At 33.6% G+C, this 22656-nt stretch overlaps 2 protein-coding genes and 1 long non-coding RNA gene across 3 annotated transcripts in view; all 3 read left to right on the top strand.

Annotated features, from left to right (window-relative positions):
* LOC127735589 (uncharacterized) overlaps nucleotides 1–2201 on the top strand; it is a 181258-nt gene extending 179057 nt beyond the window's left edge. Inside the window, exon 3 of the long non-coding RNA XR_007998504.1 lies at nucleotides 2135–2201. This is a non-coding gene — a long non-coding RNA (uncharacterized LOC127735589). The remainder of the gene's footprint in view (nucleotides 1–2134) is intronic.
* A 1026-nt stretch (nucleotides 2202–3227) lies between these two features.
* LOC127733697 (transforming acidic coiled-coil-containing protein 2-like) lies at nucleotides 3228–7720 on the top strand. The gene is made up of 4 exons (XM_052243010.1): nucleotides 3228–3339; nucleotides 5814–6304; nucleotides 6784–6871; nucleotides 7673–7720. The coding sequence occupies exons 2-4, from the start codon at nucleotides 5904–5906 to the stop codon at nucleotides 7718–7720; spliced, it is 537 nt and encodes a 178-aa protein (XP_052098970.1). The 5' UTR covers nucleotides 3228–3339; nucleotides 5814–5903.
* LOC127733696 (uncharacterized) lies at nucleotides 6829–17441 on the top strand. The gene is made up of 6 exons (XM_052243008.1): nucleotides 6829–6871; nucleotides 7673–8015; nucleotides 9080–9123; nucleotides 10288–10345; nucleotides 15641–15784; nucleotides 17230–17441. Exons 2-6 carry the CDS (start codon nucleotides 7874–7876, stop codon nucleotides 17439–17441), a joined length of 600 nt encoding a protein of 199 aa, XP_052098968.1. The 5' UTR covers nucleotides 6829–6871; nucleotides 7673–7873.
* Nucleotides 17442–22656: the final 5215 nt, after the last annotated feature.

The raw sequence follows: 22656 nt of genomic DNA, 5'->3' as shown, positions 1-22656 counted from the left end.
ACTAGTCAAAACATTTACTAAATTTTATCATCGGTGCAAGGACATCATTCGTAAATATAAATCAACATGCAGACATCTTATACGTTCAGGTATTTCACATCCAATATTTTATGGTAATATTCTTTACAAAGCACAAAAATGTCGGCATTCACATCAAAAGCTAACAAAACCGTTAAACAGACTTATTCGGAAAGGATATAGTTACGATAATGTTGTCAAGTCATTAAGGATTGCATATTTTGGTTTTAATATTGATTCACTCATAGGGTCTTTGCATCGGAAATAAACACATTTATTCTAAAACCAGTTGTTGGCATGACACGGGTTATGTTCTTCTCATATATTTTATGATGGTATGATACTAAACCCCTAACGGGAGGGATTGTACTTGATTTTCATATGATGAAGACATAATCTTTTAATGAGTTTAATTGAGGTCTGGAGCTGGCATGTCAATAACTGCTAGTAGTCCTTTGTTCATTTATGTATCATTGTCATTTTGCTTAGTTTCTTTTGTTACCTATTCTGACATCGGACTCGGACTTCTTTTAAACTGAGTTTTACTGTGCGGATTGCTATGTGTTTCTTTATTTTACATTGACTAGAGGTATACGGGGAGGGTTGCGATCTCACAAAACATGTTTAACCCCGCCGCATGTTTGCGCCTGTCCCAAGTCAGGAGCCTCTGGCCTTTGTTAGTCTAGTATTTTTTTATACGACCGCAAAAAAATTTTTGTGGTCGTATATTGGTATGACGTTGGCGTCGTCGTCGTCGTCGTCGTTGTCGTCGTCCGGCGTCGTCCGAAGACACATTGGTTTTCGCACTCTAACTTTAGTTTAAGTGAATGGATCTCTATGAAATTTTACCACAAGGTTCAATACCACAAAAAAAAGGTTGGGATTGATTTTGGAGGATATGGTACCAACAGTAAAGGAATTAGGGGCCAAAAATAAGCATTTTTGTAACTTCCAGACATAACTTGTGTGTTAGTGTATGGATCTCTCTGACATTGTACCACAAGGTTCCATATCACAAAAGGAATGTTGGGATTGATTTTGGGGGTAATTGCCTCAAAATTTTAGGAATTAGGGGACAAAAAAGGGGCAAAAAAACAAGCATTTTTCTAGTTTCATGACAATAAATTGTGTGTAAGTGTATGGATCTTTTTGAAATTGTACTACAAGGTTCCATATCACAAAGGGAAAGCTGGAATTGAGTTTGGGGGTAATTGCCCAAAACGTTTAGGAATAAGGGGCCAAAAATAGCAGTTTTCTAGTTTCCAGACAATAACTTTTGTTCAAGTGTATGGATCTCTCTGAAATTGTACTGCAAGGTACCATACCACAAAGGGAAGGCTGGGATTGATTTTGGGGGTAATTCCCTCAAAATTTTAGGAATTAGGGGCCATAAAGGGGCAAAAAACAAGCATTTTTCTAGTTTCAGGACAATAACTTGTGTGTAAGTGTATGGATCTTTCTGAAATTGTACTACAAGGTTCCATATCACAAAAGGAATGCTGGGATTGATTTTGGGGGTAATTGCCTCAAAATTTTAGGAATTAGGGGCCAAAAAAGGGGCAAAAAAAAAGCATTTTTCTAGTTTCATGACAATGACTTGTGTTCAAGTGTATGGATCTTTCTGAAATTGTACTACAAGGTTCCATATCACAAAGGGAAAGCTGGAATTGAGTTTGGGGGTAATTGCCGAAACGTTTAGGAATTGGGGGCTAAAAAGGGGCCAAAAATAAGCATTTTAAAAATTTCTAGTTTCCAGACAATAACTTGTGTTCAAGTGTATGGATCTCTCTGAAATTGTACTGCAAGGTACCATACCACAAAGGGAAGGCTGGGATTGATGATGGGGGTAATTGCCTCAATATTTTAGGAATTAGGGGCCAAAAAGGGGCAAAAAACAAGCATTTTTCTAGTTTCAGGACAATAACTTGTGTGTAAGTGTATGGATCTTTCTGAAATTGTACTACAAGGTTTCATATCACAAAGGGAAAGCTGGTTTTGAGTTTGGGGGTAATTGCCCTAAACGTTTAGGAATTTGGGGCCAAAAAACACATTTTTCTAGTTTCCAGACAATAACTTGTGTTCAAGTGTATGGATCTCTCTGAAATTGTACTGCAAGGTACCATACCACAAAGGGAAGGCTGGGATTGAGTTTGGGGGTGATGAATCATAAGGGGGTTCAAAAAATTTGATGCTGATTTATTTAGATATTTAGATTTTTTATTATGGGCCCAGTTTTCAAGTTGGTCTAAATCGGGGTCCAAAATTAAACTTTGTTTGATTTCAACAAAAATTGAATATATGGGGTTCTTTGATATGCTGAATCTAACCATGTATTTAGATTTTTGATTTTTGGGCCCCGTTATCAACTTTGTCCACATTGAGGTCAAAAGGGTCCAAAATTAAACTTTGTTTGATTTCATCAAAAATTGAATTCTTGGGGTTCTTTGATATGCTGAATCTAACCATGTATTTAGATTTTGGATATTGGACCATAATAGGTGAATGTCCAATTTAAAATTTTTAAGTTCTTAGACCACATTCATTCTGTGTCAGAAACATATGCTGTGTCAAATATTTAATCACAATCCAAATGCAAAGCTGTATCAAGCTTGAATGTTGTGTCCATACTTGCCCCAACTGTTCAGGATTCGACCTCTGCGGTCGTATCAAGCTGCGCCCTGCGGAGCATTTTATTTAATTTTAGTTCATTTATATGTTTTGGAGTTTAGTGTGACGTCCATATTCACTGAACTAGCACACAATTTTATTTAGGGGCCAGCTGAGGACCACCTCCGGGTGCGGGATTTTCAAGCTGCATTGAAGAACCATTGGTGGCCTTCGGCTGTTGTCTGCTCTTTGGTCGGGTTGTTGTCTCTTTGACATATTCCCCATTTCCATTCTCAATTTTATTATTTTGATTTTAAAATTTATTGAATAGATAAAATATAAACAATTTATTGTTTAGAAGGAAAGTAAACAAAATACTGTGTTTCCATTGCGTTTTAGGGGGAAATAATTAATACATTGCGTTTCGAACTAATTTTCTAGATTCTTTAAGTTATCGAAAAATAACTTCTTTTTTTTTAAGGGAGCTACCATTTGATTTATATGGGGGGATAGGATGAAAAAATTTGTCCTGCATTTAAAAGTTGTTATCTCTGTCCTGCTTTTTTATTTTTCACTCTACTCGGTCCTCTTCATTTGGACTTCCTGTCAAACGAGAAAGAATAACAAAGTTTGAAAGACTTAAAATGTCATTTTAATGATCAGTTTGTCACATTGACCACTCGTTTTCAAGACGATTCAATTAGAAAAGTTATTGTAAGTTGCGCCGGTTTCCTTCCAAACGACAAAATTGTCGAAAGACCCATAAAACAATCCTTATTTTTAAATTTTATACGGGACAAGAGACGTACCCAGGTATACATGTAGAATGATTCACTTCAGAAATATTTATCAAATTCATGTATTAGATGACATTTATAATTGTGTAACATGCCAGGAAAATATTTTCAGAGATATCTTAGCCCAATGTATGTGAACTTGCCGGAAAGTAAACATCAGTTTGTTGATAGTTTTCTGTAACTTAGTGTAACTGAAGAAGAGAAGAAGAACTTTAGTAAGGAAATATTCACCATGTCACTGTGTCTCGATACATGATCTTGACTGTCAATTCACCTTATCCCACCATTGCTGGACATCTATCTGAACATCGTAGATGTTCTGTAAAATTTAAATATCACAAGAGAAAATATCCGACTCCACCAAAGGTAAAGTGATTGTTATACAATGTATGACAATTGTTCAAGTGTCATATTTAAATTCCCGGGTCAAGGGGTCAAGTGTGACAGATTCTCAAAGATTCAGAATCTGCAACACTTGACCCTAAATTTGGGGTCACTTGAACTATTGATGTCATCCAACAATCACTTCAGCATGTTCAGTAGAGTTGCGTAGGCATTTCCTGATAAGACCTAAAAGTTGGCTTAATTGGTGGAAGAAGACTTCAAGTCTTCTGAAAGCCTTTACTGCCGGCTGTAAAATCATTGAACCGTTACGAGGACGTATGCCGTATCCCTTTATGTGCTTTACAATTTCATAAACGACCATTTGATATTCTGGAGGGGGGGGGGGGGGGGGGGGGGGGGGGCAGGAGGATTTTGAAAATAAATAACTCAGCCTTGATAATCACAAAAATAAATGGTTTGTTCTGTGGTAGTTTGAAAATAAATTACCTGACTTGCAATGTATTGAAAATAAATAACTCAGCAGGTCTAATCGAAAGTATGAGATGGCACCAGATTCTTCATAAATTAATCTTTTTTCCAAAAAAACAAATCGGGAAACACTTCCCATATCTTTTAATAATAAAAGTATAAATATTATTTAAATATACTTGAAATGTCAGAAAATTGGTTTCATTTAACTTGAGGTTAATTGTCTCAGGAACACTTACCTCACTTTTATTAAATCAGGGCCGTAACTACATTGAGACAAATGCCTCATGTAGGAAATTTCAAAACCAAACGCTTGTCTCCATATCAAATTGTGTTCACCGTGAGTGCCTTGCAAGAAGAAAGTTCTGTTCTCCCTCAGACGTAGCCCCTGATTTTTCGGGATCAATGTTTCTTATTTGTCTTTTGTTCATTGATTGCCCTTCTGTATTCTGTTAGTGTTGCATTCATTTTGTAATTTAGTAATTTTGTTATTAACTTGATCATGAGTTTAAAAAAACACAGCAGCCACAGACTTAACTATGTGAATTACATTTTTGCTTTTAATATCATGCATATTTGTCTTTTGATGTTGTTCCTAGAAACTTAAGTCTTACACTGAAACTATAACGTGAATTTGCTTTGAGACCAAAATATTGTCATAAAATTATGAAAACAGAACTTGCATTTTCAGTTTAAGAAAGGGTCTGGGGAACACCCAGAAGACATGATTTTGCATCATTTGTTCTATAGCTTCTTGGGCCTTCAGCGGTTCAAAAACCCTTCAAAAAAAATTTTGCCTCGCTCCGCTCGGCGAAACATGTTTGCCAATACTTTTAGAAGAGCCTTAGTTTCAACCAAACTTTAATACTGTGTATGTATGCAATACATGTATATGCATTGGGGGATATAAAAGATTCATTTCTGCAGAGGATAATATATAATTCTGATTAAATGGTACATAATGACTTGACTATACATGAATTATTTATAATAAACAAATAATTTAAAAATTGTATGTTTTCGATTATTATAAATATAGTTGTGAAAATAAATAATCAGTCCCTTGCTTTAATGAAAATGAAAAATCTTGCTTCAATAGTGCAGAAAATAGATAATCTGTCCTCTTAGTTTACAAAAATAAATAACCGATCCAAAACAAATCCTCCTGGCCCCCCCCAGAATATCAAATGATCGTCCTCTAATCAAATGTTTATGTCTTCCTACAGTGCATGTTTCAGTCTATGTCTATCTATGTGTAAACCCTATATAGTGCAAAAAATTTTTAGTCACATCTTAGTTGGTTAATCATTTGACTGACCACCAACTAGCTCTAGCATACATTACAAATTCAAAAATGTAACAAATAAAATTGAGAATGGAAATGGGGAATATGTCAAAGAGACAACAACCCGACCAAAGAGCAGAAAACAGTCGAAGGCCACCAATGGATCTTCAACAAAGCGAGAAAATACCGCACATGGAGGCGGGCTTCAGCTGGCCCCTAAATAAAAATGTGTACTAGTTCAGTGAAAATGGACATCATATATAATTATAATATGATATTTTTTTTCATTTTAGGTTTCTTAAAAGACGGAAGGAGACAAATCTTTGTTGTAATTTTCAGACTTTAGTATGTCTTAGGTCTGTTGTGAGGGGAAATTGTTGAAGATGGGAGAAAATTCACCCCCTCTTCCAAGAGGGTCTTACAATTTTAACTTTGATGACTTTGATGAAAACACAAATCCGTTTGAAACTAAAACAAAAGTGGAACAGTTAGACAATGATCTCCCAGTCGATCCATTTAAACCTAGTAAATCATTAAGTCTGTCTCCAACGACATCAAACAACAATATACATGACACTGTGAATAAAGAATTGGATCTAGTCAAACATGCAACAGAGCCAGTCAAGACCGGGAACAAGATCCCTAGGTCACCAGTTCAATCTCCAAATATGTCTGGTGACCAACAAGTTATGCAAATACAAGATTCTTCACCAGCTCAACCTGAATCATTATCACAAACACAAGAATCTCCCTCTCCTCCAGAGGAATCACCAAAACCTCAAAGGTTTGTAATGGTCTCATCTTCTGATATAAAAGTCTCAGCAGATAAATTTAGGTTTTTCTTTTCCATCATTAACATACACTATAATAAAATATTAATTATTCCGACCATCGCACGCAGAAGTAGTCAAGAACACAGTATTATTTTTTTCAGGGGTTGACAGGAAACATGTAATTGTCATTAGTTTATACTTCAAGGTTCTTATGCAAGCAAATTTAATAAACAATGCTTTTATATAGGTTTTTTTTGTTGCTTTCACTTTACATCGGCTTTATCTCTTGATCTTATTTCAGTGTGCACAGATCTGATTCTTCATATATCCCCAACCTGTGTTAAACTGTTTCATGTTGGACCAATCTGTTACTTTTAAGTGATTGAATTTTTTATATAGATTTGAAATTCTATGTGGCAATTCGGTATTACTGTCAAATTTTCTTAACTGTATATATCATATGTTTATTGTCAACATTGTTTCTTTCCAGTCAAAAGAAACCAGCAATAAGGAAAGGAATAAAGAAGCCAAAGTTAAGTAAGTCAAAATTGAAACCTGCACCAAACTTTGGAGCACAGGTACACATAAAAAAAACTAGTAGAGGTTGCATTACTGCCCAGCAATAAACAATCAACACAGGGTCATAGGTTACGTGTAAACCAAAACAAACTTAGATTAGTTTCCCTTTAAAAACAATATTTTCAATAAGTTAGAGAACTTTCAGCAACTGTCAAAATGACCAACAGTATTAAACACGCTGTTCCTTTACTTAGAATATGATATTTCTTTATATTATTATTTTGTTTATATTCTAATTAATTTGATTTCGTTCAGATAATATATATTTCTTCATATTATTATTTTGTATATTCTAACTAATTTGATTCGTTCAGAAAGAGTCACATGTTCAACTGTATTTTTAAAGGTAGACTGAAAACAGCAGATAGAAAGTGATACAATTGTTATTTTAAAATATCTAAAAATAGAAATATAAAAACCAAAATACTTGATGACACAATTTTAACAACCAATCAAATTAACTTCTGCTCTATTTCCAACATATTGACAATAATAATATAACAGTTGTAGCCTTTGTATGAGGTTGATATGAGGATATATATCAACCTCATACAAAGGTCATAATTGAATAGTATTTTTTATGTCTCTCATAAACATACAACTCATATCATTTCTTTTTAAATAATGAAAAAACAACATAATTTGTAAAGAAAAAAAAAAATGACGAAAAAGCTATGTAACTGATTAAGAAGTAGAACTGATATACTGTAATCCATTTAGACTACTGGTCCTCTACTTGTGTCAGAAAAATGTTTAGAATTAAAGTCATTGTTTTAATTTTTACTATTCCTATCTTTCAGAGTGATGAAATTGAAATCTTTGCTCCCCCACCAGTAGAAACTGAATAGCCAGAAACAACAGCCAATGAAAATTCCCCACCTAAACATGACAATACTGCTGAAAGTAGTGCCATTGAAAATATTGAAAATACTCCAGTTATATCACATGACAAGACTGCTGATCCTTTTGTTGAGGATGAACCACATGATGTATCACATGATATGAATGTAAAAAATAAATCTTTATTACTAGAATCCAATGATTTAGGTCCAGAAATGGCACGAAGTTTAGAAATGGTTCATGACTTTGGAGCGAATGAAATGCCAAATGAAGAAAACGAAGGAATTTCTCCAGCACCAAAAGGTAAAGCTTAAGTGCCAGTCTTTGTAAGAATCAGGCAATTTTGAAAAAAATTAAATCATGGCTGAAAAAAACGAACGACCTAACCATACTAATTTTAAGTTACTCTCATCCTGAGTTTGAAATTGTAGGTTTTTTGTTTCTGCGTGTCTGGTGATTCAGGAAATCTCTAGATAACTTTTGGTTAGAATGATAACAAATTACGGAGTTATTCTCCATAATTTTTAATTTCTAGTGTATTTCAACCAAATTATATCTTGAATTACCAGATGAGGAAAAGGAAACGAATGTTATATTCGTGCACCATTATACAATTTGAACATAAATTAATGTTAATTTGAGTGGGTTTTTGTTTGTCATGTTTTCACCACTGCCTGATCCTTAGGCAGACTGGCACTTAAGACGATCTGTTTTCCTATCAACCAACTAAACTATTACTTTTCGTTGTGTATTTCTCCTGTTTGTCAGTCTGCTAGGTCCAGAACTAAGCAATTACATGTAAAATGCATGGATTGATTGCTCTGAGAAACAAAAATCTTCTGCAATAAAACTGACAATCCTAGTCAATAAAGATTTGAGTCAAATGCACCTATCAAGAGCGATGTTGAATCTCACAACCTCAGTGTTGACATGCTGGTGATAAAGTAATTAGACCACAAGGTCATCAAGGCCCCACAAGGATTTGACCAATAATACTAACAGAAAAGAAGGTCCATGGAAAATTTTAGGCCATTAAGCAATTGAAAATCAATCATTTATAAAAATTGAGCATGAATAGTCAAAATTTTTGTCTTTTGTTTTAGAGATAAGTGACATTTTCACCATGGTTAATTTTCTTTTTGAAAAATGACCTTCATTTTACTAGGCTGGACATGCATGGAAGAATTAATATACATGTAATGTTGGTTTTTTTTAATTATCAGAGAATGTCAACTTTAGAACAATTTAATGATTATAGAATGGCCAAAGATAGTTCTGAAACTATTTTTCTGTCAGCAGTCAAATATAGGTATGACACTTTCATTCAACCAACAATACTCTACAATTAATACTTTTTTTCTTTCCAGGGTTCAGTGATTCAGTAGGTTTGGATATAGCTGGCGATGCTCAGGTTAGTAGCCCATTTAAAAACTGGTACAAATAGCACAAGCTTGTGTCACTTCAGAATTATGAATACCAGTTTTGAGTAATCAGCTTCTCCTACAGATTTCAAACCAGATTTTCAAAAATTCACAGAGATATTTGACGCATGTTGAATTTGTGCAGCTGCTAAAATAGAGTTATTTGAATATTTTTTTCCTATTTTTACTGAACTTTGTAACTTAGGAATTTTCAGCAAAATTTAAGGATGCGGTACCAGTTTTGTGAAATCAACTGCTACAGATTTCAAACCAGATGTTTGAAACTTTACAGAAAGATAGTACATATGTGAAAGTTGTGCTCCTGCTATTTTGGAATTGTTTCAGGAATTTTCTCTCATTCTTCCCGACTTTGAAACTTTCAGTCTTTGATCCATTTTTTTCCCTTTTGGGCTGATATTATTCTTCTGTCAAATGTCTATAATATTCATTGAACAAATACAGGTATTGGTTATGGTCAACCTGCCTCCAACTACCTTAAACTTGTCAAACATTCATCAAGGATAATTTTATTCACAGTTTCATTAACTAATTGGTATGCTGTTGAAACCAGAATCATTTGATGTACATGTACCCTCCTGTACCAATAGTCAGGATAAGTTTACTTATCCCTTCAGACAAGGGTATGTTGGGATTTTCTTGTCTGACCTAAATTTTTCTCTGGTACCCGACAAGGATTTTTACCTCTTACCTCTGTTAAGAAAACAAGAAATCTATATTATTTGTATTTTACTTTTTTTGTTTGTCTCTTAAACAAAATGAAATGTAATCTTTTGTATGAAATGATTATATATAGTGTGATATAATATGAGGGGCCTGATGGGTTATTTTCGTTCTTCGTGATCGGGGCATTTTCGCTATCGTGATCCGTTTTTCTACAGATTTTTTTTTTTTTTATATTTTCGTGATCCGTGATCATGGAAATTTATTTTCTGTGAATCGTGATTGACAAAAAAATCAACTTGTGAATCGTGATGAGACCCCCCCCATCAGGCCCCTCTAATATGGATAAACAGGTAATTTGCATCCCCTAAACTATTTGTATTATGAATCTCTTTGACCTGTACTGATGCAAATTATTTGTGTTGAAAATAAATTTGTTCCTAATTTCTAATTGATAACAATTTACTTTACAGATAAATTCAGTGTATCTTGCTGGTAATGCCAATGTAGAACAAGCTCCAAAATCATCAGGTAAGTGTGTCATTATATATATATATAGTAAAGTTTAAGTTTTTTGTTATGTACAACATATTATTAAATACTGTGAAAGTATTTTAATTCGTGGGTATCAATTTTTGTGGTTAGAGCAAAAGTTACATGTTTCGTGGGTTTTTAATTTCGTGGATTTTAGTTTTTCTATAAAAAAAACGAATAGAGCGTAGATTTGAAGCTATTAGAATCGAAGGTTACAAATTGTCTTGATTGAAGGAAACTGCAAAGTAAACATTTAAATTATTGCTCCCGTGTAGTGATGACACTAATTAACCTGAGATAGAATTCGAATGATCAACAGATATTAGACAATCAGAGGTTAATTAGGCCATAAACATGTCACTTAAAGAAAACAGTTACATAAACAAATGCTTTAAATGTACATTGAATTGTAAAATTAATTCTTATCAAAAGCAAGCCCAGCATGAAATTGTTATTTCCCGTACAAGAATTATGAGGATATAATAAATGAACACTTTATCATAGCATATCATCACCGGAAATCTGACTTTCATCGATCAAAAATATTTTTTATGAGAATTAAAAGATCAGAAGTTGTACAGTTTAGGTTTTTAAAGATTAAATGGGTATAATCCTGCCTGCAGTTGTAGTTCATAGTGCATTTGCCCCAGACTACTATTATAGTAGTCTCAGATTTGCCGATATTCATTGTATTCTCTAGATCATATCGGTAGTCAAACCTACATGGGAATCTTTTCATGTCTTGATTTGGACAACAGTTGTTATATTTCGTTGAACACTTAAATTCGTGGATAAAGTCATTCACGAAAACCACGAAAATTGGTTCCCCACGAATAAAAGTACTTTCACTGTAGATACATAAAGATAAACCTTGAGCAAGATTTTGACCAATATTATATATGAGGAGACTTAGATATAATGGATATTGAAAAGGTTCATATTTTATTTATGCAGATGTGTAAGTAGTTAGCTTTGATTGACTATGTCTGATGTTAATAGATTAATGGTTGTCTGTCTCTATTCATATGTACATCTTTGTAGTTTAGTTAAGATTTTCGGTAACCCATACTGCATAGTTAGCTTTAAAAAGCCATGAAATGACAAATGCATGATATATATGTCAAATTTGAGTTGTGACCTAGATTTCACAGCTCACTGAACATGAAAATGTTTCAGGTTAAAGATTAGCTGTTAGATAGTTTACCAAGTATGTTCCAAATGTTATAACTACAATCCTGACCCCTTTTCCCCGAATGTGACATACTGATTTAGAAATATTACTGGGTTTGTACTAACATGAGCAGCGCGGCGGGTGCCAAATGTGGAGCAGGATCTGCTTACCCTTCCAGTGCACCTGAGATCACCGCCAGTTTTTGGTGGGGTTTGTGCTGCTCAGTCTTTAGTTTTCTATGTTGTGTTTTGTGTACTATTGTTTGTCTCTTGTTTTTTTTTTCCTAATTGGCCATGGCGTTGTCAATTTATTTTAGACTTATGAGTTTGAATGTCCCTTTGGTATCTTTCGCCTCTCTTTTACCATGGAGTTGTTGTCACATCAACTTGAAACTTTGTAATTATATTCATTATGATGTGAATTTTTAGTAAAATATGCCAAATTAGAGTTTTGACCCAGAATTTGCAGTTCATATAACATGGAAAGGTTTCAAGGTTAAAGTTTGGCTGTTTACCATGAAGTTGTTGTCACAACAATTTGAAAATTAGTATACATGTTCATTAGAGAATGAACTTTTTAAAATATAGGCCAGATAATGGTTTTGACGCAGATTTAGTTGTTCACTGAACATGGAAATGTGATAGTGTGAGCGGTACATGATGTTGTCAAATGGACACATATTCTTGTTCACCATGTACTTCTAGCCCTTGAATTATGTAGTACATTAATGTTTAGCTTTCACCTGAGAACTTCGTCATGTTTTGCAGTTTATATCTTTGGTTTATTTAGTAGACAAACATTTATTTTTTTATCTTACAGTGCTGACAATAGATTTGCTTATTGTGATATCTGTGGATGCATTTAAAATATTTTAGTCACATATATATTAAAATTTTTCTAGGAAATAGTTTCTTAAGATCGTTGTTGAATCATGTTACCAAAAGAGGTTTAAAATTTGGAATGTAACTTAATCTTGAATTCTGATGCCTAAATGACACTAGTTAAAGGCTTATTTTGTCATGCAATTTCTACAAGTTTAACATTTCAGTAAACTGAAAAATCTTTTCTTCACTAAATACATTGGTTGCAAGTTCAAGTTTTAACAAATGTATGTATATATATATATACTGACTTTGGAAAAAATATATACTTTACCTTGTATTAAACTGAAATTATGTGAAAAATATTCTTACAATATATTTTAGTTGCATTTTGTTTTCAAATGAAATGGTATTAAATCTGCTCTATGAATAGGCTATGTGAAAATTTTATAAATGCAAGATATATGTTCATGTTATTTCATTTTATTATTTTATTATTTATATCTGCATATACAGGAAGCATGTAAAAAATTATCTCACGTCCTTTCCTTATTTTGTTTTTTACACTGTCTGTCCAAAACTATAAATAATAACTTTATGAAATGCCTTTATAAGGCACAAAAATAGGGATAGGTATTGAACAAGTGGTAGGAAATTATAAAAAGGTGCAGTCTCCTAATAGGGTGTTATTGTACTCGTTTTGTGTAGACTCACCATTGAAGAGCATACTTTCATGGAGTGTGAACTTTAGTTGTAATCTAATATTTTACTCAATATTTGGAAATGGCCTCATTTACTTTTTTCCCAAATCCATACTTTTTATGCAGGATGGGTCAACGCACGTCTCTTCTAGAATTACTTGAACCATGAACTAATATAGAAATCTTTGACAAAAAGATGTGATTTTTTTCTACAATTATATTATTACATATGTACAGTACTAGACTTGCATGAACCATCTTGTAAATTCAGTTTTATAAAAAAATTAAAGAAGTAATTTGTTGTTAATTTCTCCTTTAAGATTTGGCTGTGTCTTGAAGTTAAGAATTCTATCCCTTATATTAGAGTTGGTTGTGTATTGAAGTTAAGAATTCTATCCCTAATATCAGATTTGGCTTAGTCTTGAAGTTAAGAATTCTATCCCTAATATCAGATGTGACTTTGTCTTGAAGTTAAGAATTCTTTCCCTGATATCAGAGTTGGATGTGTCTTGAAGTTAAGAATTCTGTCCCTTATATCAGATGTGGCTTTGTCTTGAAGTTAAGAATTCTATCCCTTATATCTTGGAAGTTAAGAATTCTATTTCTAATATCGGTTTGGCTTTGTCTTGAAGTTTAATCGAAATTAGTGTACTGTATCATTTTATACAATTTGGAGTTGTTAAGTCTAGATATATATTCAGAATTGTATATTCATACAAAGAGAGGTAACTCTGTTATGTTTCAAAGATGTCATGATAGATTTAACATAGTTCCCAACAGTTTTGTTTGTAGTTTTTTTCTTGTGTTTAACTGGTAAAGTTTTGTATGAAGGTCTTTATTTCAGTAAATTCAAGTTTAAAAAGAATGGACATATCTTGGATAGAAATGAAGGTCCATGAATTTTGAGCACCTTCATCTTCAAGTCATAGAGGATAATGGTACATTTGTGTATTTAGTCAAATGTTTAAATGGGTTGTTTTACATACATTGCTATATGGTCCGAGTACACAGTTATTTCGTAGTGCATTTCTTTTAGACAATAAATGAAAATTAAAAAAATCCCACCTGCGCTTTCTCAATAATATTTTTACAGTGTTTTGTACTACTTTTGGGACAAATTATGTCAAAATTATAGAAAACTTCATCGGCTCTAACTCAAAATATTGACAATTTTATGTTAAGGGGGTCTTGAAATCTTTTGCCAGCTTCCGAAGTGCTTATTTTAAACCTTTTTCAGCTGGACCAAATCACTACTTTACTTTAAAATTCATGACCCAAATTTTTTTACAGTGTAATTTCATCCCCCTACTTGCTATTTGAGGCATAAAACATGGAGAAATAAATTTGGAAGGGGTATAAAAAAAATTGGCAAGTAACACACTGTCCACACTAGGGACTATATTTGTGGACAACGAAAATCAAAGGACGATAACTGTGTACTCGGACTAATCTTAATAAAACTTGGTATGACCAAAGCTTAATAAATTATGAGACTGCTTACAAAGTTTCATGGCAATAAGATATATATTAAAGACAATATGATAAATTCTATATTCAACTTTGCGTGTTAAATTTTGACGTTAAAATTGAAAAATTTCAACTATCAACATTTGGGGCTTTTAAAATTAAAACATTGCAAAAAAATACTTTTAAAATGCCTTAATATATATGTATCATGTATTAAAAACAATAGAGTACTCATTTGATATATCAGACTTAGCATAATTATTCAAAAGTCAAATTTATATGAGCCTGTGCCTAAAAATGGAGGTTTTCCAATGAAGGGGGGCCTTACATGAAGATGTAATATTTTCCAGCAATTTTAAATTTGTGAAGCTTTTTGGTTATAAATGATCCTTACATATGTATTTAATGTACTTTAAATGGAAAGAAAACTTACAAATAACATATCATATTAGTTTAAAAGGGTCTTAGGCCAAGTAAGACTGAAAATAATTTAGGGTCAATTTAGGCCATAGCACATATTTACATTTAAAAATGTATATTGAAACTATAGGAAATAAAAATGTGTGTCTTTTCTATCATTTCTATACTCAGGTGGCATGAGACAATAAATCTGAGCACAAAAAGACTCTTGCATTCAACTTTTTTTGCAGACAGTATGGTCTGATACAAAAAAAATAGTGAAAAACTTGCAGCCAATTTTAGTCTCAACAGGCTTATATTTGAACCACTTGCTATCCTACAGAAGAAAAGAAAGATATTATGTGAAATGAAACAGGTACAAAAGACATTGTTAAGTGCTTTTTATACAAATTTGGTTTCATTTCTCGATTGTAACATTTTGCCTGAATGTGAATTCGCATGACGTAGTAGCAGACGCTTACCCTGTCGATGCTCCTTTTGGCGCTGATGCGATTTCCCTAAGATTTTGTTTGTAACCTTAATTTGCCACTTTTCAATCGATTTACAAGATTTGAACATCGGCAAACTACTGTCGCCTTTAGTTACCCAATTGTAATTAAGCTATAGATATCGTTATTTGTGCATTAGTATGAATATTATATCTTTGATCTCTGGCATTCGTGCAAGTAACCGTCATGAATATTTACACTGCATTTATTTATTTGTTTAATAGAAAACGCCAATTTTGAAGAACTTCTTAGTATGTTCATGAAGATAAAAGAAACAGGGAACAGTAGTTATATTAACTTTATCTATAAATTCGTAATTTTCAAAAAACAAAAATCAAGGATACATACTAACAACATCCTGGAACTAAGTTCGTTTTTTAAATAGTTTACCATGTTTCATAAAATCACAGGTCAAATATATGTTGTTTTTTTTCAGCACAGAAATTAGTTAAAACAGATGCAATTTCAAGGGGTGTATATGCATATACAATTATACCAAAGTTATTTGGAACATGTGATTAAATTCATTTGATACACCGTTGTAAGATACACACACACACACACACACACACACATACCAGGAAACATTTTCAGCCTTTGCAGCTTCTTTAACTGATCCAAAAACCCTGGGAGCTGGCCAAATTGTCAAATTTAACAAAGTCTGGACGAATATCAATAATGATTATCATCCAAGTACTGGCGTATACACGGCTCCAATAGCAGGAGTGTACCAGTTCTCATGCTCCGTAATGACAGTAAGTAGTAAGTAGTAAAACCCTTCGTGTCTTCCTATGGAAAAACGACACAGAGACAGTAGCTATTTTTCCTGGAAATACTGGTCATAATATGGGTACTCTGAATATGGTATTAGAACTTAAGAAAGGCGACAAAGTATTCATCAAGCAAGGGAGGGCAGAGACATACATCTACAGTGAATCTAATAGCAACTTCAGTATGTTTTCTGGTTATCTTATTCGATGAATTACATGTATATGAATAAAGATAAAATTAAAATAAAGAAAGAAATTTTGTCTTTTTGTTCTTTTTGTTTCTATTGAATGTCAAAGCATTTTCAGGCAGACATTACATCTGATGCTAATAGCTAACAATTCGTCATTTTAGAAATATTTTCATATATTCTTAAAAAATACTTTCGAAATCGTTCATCAAGACATAGCACCACATACAAGACCAATTGCTTATAATATATTATTACAAGTTCCATCTAACAATCATAAGTATATTTGCACTACAGAAAAGTAGCTTGGGGTAAGCTAAATTTAGTCCAGATATTACAAGCATTGAAATCAAAAACTCCTCAACATGTGCAGTCATTCATCTTGCTGATTGCAAATGCCTTTGACACAGAAATAAACCCAGGCCCTAGGACCCCAAGATGGCCATGTGGAACATGTCAAAAGGCTGTTACATAGAAATATAAAGCACTATGTTGTGACAACTGTGATGTTTGGTATCACATTGATTGTCAATGTATGTCACCTCAAATCTATGGCTGTATGAATGCCAGTAACATCAGCTGGGAATGCATACCATGCGGTTTGTCCAATTTCTTAACCAGTCCGTTTAACCACTCGACCATTGAAACATCAAATCTGTATGACACATTGAATGATGACTCGGTATTGGGGAGCCCATGTGCTCCAAAAGCTACATCTTCACCAATACCTAAACAATGTAAAAATAAAAAGAAACAGCGCACTACAATTAAAAATAGAAAACCTATTCGAATTTTTAACTTTAATTTCCAGTCCATTTGAAATAAAAAAAATAACTGAACTCTTACAATTAACAGACTCTGCAAAACCAGATTTCATACTTGGTACCGAAACCTGTCTTGACAACAATTTATCCTCGTTCGAATACTTCCCAACAGATATCTATAGAACTGATAGACCATCTAGTAAAAACAACCAAAGCTATGGGGGAGTATTACTTGCAGTCACAAAAGAATTTGTTAGCACAGAAATTCAAGAACTAGAAATTCACGTGAAAATTTTCATGTGAGATTCACCTCAAACGAGCTTATACATGAAACTCACGTGAAAATTTTCATGTGAATTTCACGTAAATTGAGATTCACATGAATCTCACATGAATTTCATGTGAACTTCACAATATAAAAAATTGTTTTTTTTCCATGATTTTAATTAAATTTAAAAATTTAGATGTTATTTGAATTACTTTATTTTAAAAATTCATGTGAATTTCACGTCAAAAAAATTCAAGTGAGTTTCACATGAGATTCACGTGAAAATCGCATAAACTGATTCCACGCGAATTTCAAGTATAAGCTCGTTTGAGGTGAAATTAACGTGAATTTTATGTGAGATTCACGTGAATTTCATGTGAGATTCACATGAATTTCATGTGAGATTCACATGAAATTGATGTGAGTAAAATTTCCCTGTGTAACATATCAGGTGCAAAAAACCTTCTGGTTGGAAGTTACTATAGACCACCATCAGATGACGGGAACTCCATAAAACAAATAGATTTATCATTACGTAGAATAAATCAAACAGTAATATATAAGTAGGCGGTGACTTCAATCTTGGACACATTGTCTGGTCTGTCCCAGAAGTAATATCGGGGAAACCAGATCAAGAACAACACAATTCACTTCTAGAACTACTATATGATTATAATTTACATCAAATAGTGAACATACCAACACGAAAAGAAAGAATCCTAGACTTAGTACTTGTCAATAATCCATCTAACATAAATAAGGTCAGTACACTACCACCAATTGGCCTTAGTGACTCACGACATCGTCAACGTAGAACCTGACATCTGGTTACGCCGGTGAGAGAAAAACCTAGAAAAATACTAAAATACAACAAAGCTAACTGGAGTAACATCAAGTCAGATCTAGAAAAAAACATTATATGATCTACAAAACCTAGATGACAAAACAAATGTAAATGATAACTGGGACACATTAAAAACCAATCTTACTAAACCAGTGGAAAGCAACATCCCACATAAGTTTCTAACATACAAAAACAGACTACCTTGGATTCATAACAATCTCAGAAAAATGATATATAGAAAAAAAAATCATATTATAAGATGAAATAAAACATAAAGTATGCTGATAAGTACAAACATCTTAAAAAACAAGTACAAAAAGAACAAAGATTAGCATACTGGGGTTATATTGAAAACATGATATTGGACTTACCCATAAATGAACCTGAACAACAGAGTAACAATCAGTTCAAACCTAAAAACAAAATATTTTCTTTCATAAAATCACTGCGCACAGATAACACCGGTGTCGCTCCTCTGAAAAAATGAAGGACAGTTAATAGCAGACACAAAGCTGAAGGCATACATCCTCAAGACACAGTTCCAATCAGTGTTTATAACTGAATCAAATAACAGCATTCCGGACAAAGGTCCAAGCTCACACCCCGTGATACTCCATTGGAACTATCATTACCTGGCGTCAAACTCCTACATAACATAAACCCACACATGGCAAGTAGCCCAGACAACATCAGTGGCAGAATATTATAAGAACTCAAAGATCAAACAGTTCCGATTCTTACACTAATCTTTAAAACTTCACTTGAAACTTGAATAACAGCAACGGATTGGAAACACGCAAATGTAGCACCAGCGTTCAAAAAAGGGGAAAAATACATGCCAGAAAACTACCGCCCGATATCATTAACGTATATTTCTTGTAAATTTAAGGAGCATATCATCACCAAACACATCATAAACCATCTTGAAAAGAACAATATACTTTATGACCTCCGGCAAGGCTTCCGTCAATCAAGATCTTGCGAAACACAACTCATTTCATTCATTTTTATGAACTTGCAGCAAATAATAACAGCAGCACATAAAGCCTTTGACAAAGTCTCTCATAAAAGACTGCTCTATAAATTAAACTATTACGGTATCCAAAAAGACACACTAAACTGGGTCTTTGCTTTCTTTAGTGACAGAACACAAACCGTTGTCCTGGATGGAGAGTATCTGACCTGGCTCCAGTCAACTCAGGTGTCTCGAGCTCTCAAGGCAGAGTTCATGGCCCAGTACTATCATCTACAAAACCATCAAATCACAAAGTGACTGCGATGCCCTACAGTTATAGAGTCATAGAACTCTTTCCAAAATTGGAAAGGGTTGATTTTGAGTTCTTCCAGGCAAAGTTGAGGAAGAAACACAGACTTGAACAAGTAGTGTTTAATTCCTTAAAGGATCTTAAGGCCAAAGTGAAATTCACCCTCTATATTAAACCTGCACAACAGCTAATCAATGTGAGTACAGTTAACTTGATGTACCTTTTATCTCCTCTAAAGAGCAGGTTTAGATATTGTCTGATAAAAATAAGATTGTGGAATTATTTATTGCCTGTGAGACAACAATACACCAGAAACCAAATGATGTACATGTAGGCAACTATATATATATAAAGGTTAAAGTAAAATCTTCAACAATGAGAAAAACACATTCTATTAAATGGGTACTTTTTTACAACTTATATGTGATTGTTTACTTTTCTAATTACTATATATATATAAAAATATTAATTTTCGCGAACCATTTAGGTCACGGAAATTCCATTTTTTGCCATCAGTAAGGAGAGTTGTACAAATAATGTGAATACACAGAACCCCGATCCAATTCATCTTTTGCTAAAAATATTTATCATTTTCTGTTTTATATCTCCTAACATCATTCCATTTTTCTCTAATTTCGATTAAAATATGCCAAAACCTGCAGTAAAAATAGATGTATGCCCCAAATAAACATTCCCCGATTGGTTGAACTACTATGGCGTCGATGTAAAGCAAGGCAAGCCTCGATGTAAAGCAACGCAAGCCTCGATGTAAAGCGCACGCTTCCCAAGAGTAAGGAGAGTTGTACAAATAATGTGAATTCACAGACCCCTGATCCAATTTATCTTTTGCTAAAAGTGTTCATCATTTTCTGTTTTGTATCTACCAACAACATTCCATTTTTCTATAATCCCGATTTAAACATGTCGAAACCTGCAGTAAAAATAGATGTATGCCCCAAGTAAACATTCCCCGATTGGTTGAAAAGCTGTGGCCTCGATCTTAAGCAACGCAAGCACACGCAAAAATTTCCGTTGACATGTTGAACTTTGACCCCGGGATTCAGCCGAGGTAACCTTCAGCCGATTCACATAGAGATTTTCTTGCGCTCAAATGTAATTCTAAGTGAAGTATACTGGTAAAGTAAAATTATATTCTTTTACAGAAGTATTTACACATTTTATCATTAATGTATTGTCATGCTACTGCATATTTACGCTGAGCTTTAGTTAAATATAATTCTATACAAATTTTGTTACGTCAAGCATTAACAGTAAGAATATATTTCGCGCCAAAACAAGAAAATAATCTGTATCACAAAATAAGTTTATCAGCATCTTTCTGAAATTTTCCAACAGAAAATAGCGTTAATTATAGAGAAATTTTGGTGAGTATTACTTATTAATGTTAAGGTTCTCCAGAGGTGGTTCTCTACACCTTCTTGGCGGTCAATTTAATCCCATTAATCAATTATCCCCGATGGCGATGACACCCAGTCGTTTTGTGTCATGAGCGAAAATCTTATCTATTTGATGAAATAACTTCTTCATTAACTGTACATGCAATATTTTTGTAGTTTTTGATAACCGTGCACATTCCCATAACATGTCCGCAAGATAAATGGGTTATGCATTTGTGAATTGTCGGTCAGTGCGTGATCACGTGACATTATTATTTGTAAACAAACGGGCTCCCCATGTAACACGTGTCGGAACTATCCATACAAGGTGCAATCAATCTTTTATTTCACTATTTGATGATATTTCTGTGTCTGTTTGTAGGTTTTGCAGATCAGATGTCATAGTGTAGTTTCATAGACAAAAAAGTACCATGATTGTTCCTGTTCAGTAGTTGTGATTTTTTTTTTATAGAATTAGAAGTTAAGTCTACATTAGTCATTATTTAATGAATATAAAAATGACTCAACTCTCTGTGTAATTTTTCCCCAATTTTTGAAACATGCATAATTTAAAGAGCATTTGCTTCCCTTGAACCCTCCCCCCCCCCCCCCCCCCCCCCCCCCCCCCCCCCCCACCCCTACCCCACCCCTACAAATTGCCCAAAACTCATACTCATAGTCCGAGATTAATGTCCAACATCTGTTTTTGCGATTCCGGCATTTTAACTCTTTTATTTTCAAATTGAACACACTCGGCCATTCAGCTTATTTGCATCATAAATGAACGAGGTGTTAGATTATGTTTTCCTATTGAATAAGGGTCATTTTCATAAATCAGCTCTCATAATGCATTGTAAATTACTTTTTCTGTTGGTCATGTCACAATGTTTTAAAGTTAAAGTTAAAATGCCAGTATTGATGTGTCAACTGTCCAAATATGAGAAAATAGCGGGTGGCAGGTCGATTAAACTTACTTAAATGAAGAGAAAAATGAACTAATTGAGGCTCGATAAGGGTCATTTGCATAAATCAGTTCCCATAATGTTGGTCATGTGACATTCTTTTAAAGTGAAAGTTAAAATGAGGGTGGTAATGGGGGTACCTTCATGACGAATAAGGGTAAAAAATCTTGCCAGATGACATTAACGGTAATTTTTGGTGCATGACGATAAAATGAAGACTTTCTTCAAGACGTTAAAAAAATTGACAGATTTTGATGAATCACGTTAATTTTTTCCCAAAAATAACGGTAACGATAATTATTTGAGACCTCTGATGAATCACGATAAGGATATGTTGACGAATCACGGTAAAATGTTAACATATTTGACACTAACGGTAGCCAAATTGACCGTTTGACGCCTGACGATAAAGGGCATTCATACCCTCTAAAATGCCAGTATTGATGGGTCAATGTGAAAACTGTCCAAATATGAGAAGATAACGGGTGGCAGGTTGATCAAACTTACTTAAATGAAGTGAAAAATGAATAAATTGAGGCTTGATTTATATGGATCCAGTCGCCTCCAGAAGCAATGAAGCAGCACATCCACTTTGGACGGGCAAATATCATCTATCTGATATGGGACCAGCTGAAGTCCCACTGCCCTAGCTGGTGTCGCAAAACAGTCGTTGGAGGTTAGAGTAATCTCCGACTACAAAACTCAATTTCAATGACAAAAATGCCCTAATCTTTAATTGAAAGCATTGGAAAAGTAAACTAAATTATAATTTTGACAATGAC

This window comes from Mytilus californianus, unplaced genomic scaffold (genome assembly GCF_021869535.1).
Source record: "Mytilus californianus isolate M0D057914Y unplaced genomic scaffold, xbMytCali1.0.p SCAF_3, whole genome shotgun sequence".
Taxonomy (NCBI): Eukaryota; Metazoa; Mollusca; class Bivalvia; order Mytilida; family Mytilidae; genus Mytilus; species Mytilus californianus.
Note: the sequence above shows the minus strand (reverse complement) of the source record. Positions and strands in the feature narration are given on the sequence as shown.

Coding starts and splice junctions, on each gene's coding strand:
- LOC127733697 (XM_052243010.1), top strand. CDS start 5,904: ATGGGAGAAAATTCACCCCCTCTTCCAAGAGGGTCTTACAATTTTAAC. Junction 6,305..6,783: donor GAATCACCAAAACCTCAAAG/GTTTGTAATGGT, acceptor GTTTCTTTCCAG/TCAAAAGAAACCAGCAATAA. Junction 6,872..7,672: donor CACCAAACTTTGGAGCACAG/GTACACATAAAA, acceptor CCTATCTTTCAG/AGTGATGAAATTGAAATCTT.
- LOC127733696 (XM_052243008.1), top strand. CDS start 7,874: ATGAATGTAAAAAATAAATCTTTATTACTAGAATCCAATGATTTAGGT. Junction 8,016..9,079: donor AATTTCTCCAGCACCAAAAG/GTAAAGCTTAAG, acceptor TTTTCTTTCCAG/GGTTCAGTGATTCAGTAGGT. Junction 15,785..17,229: donor TAACAACATCCTGGAACTAA/GTTCGTTTTTTA, acceptor TACAATTAACAG/ACTCTGCAAAACCAGATTTC.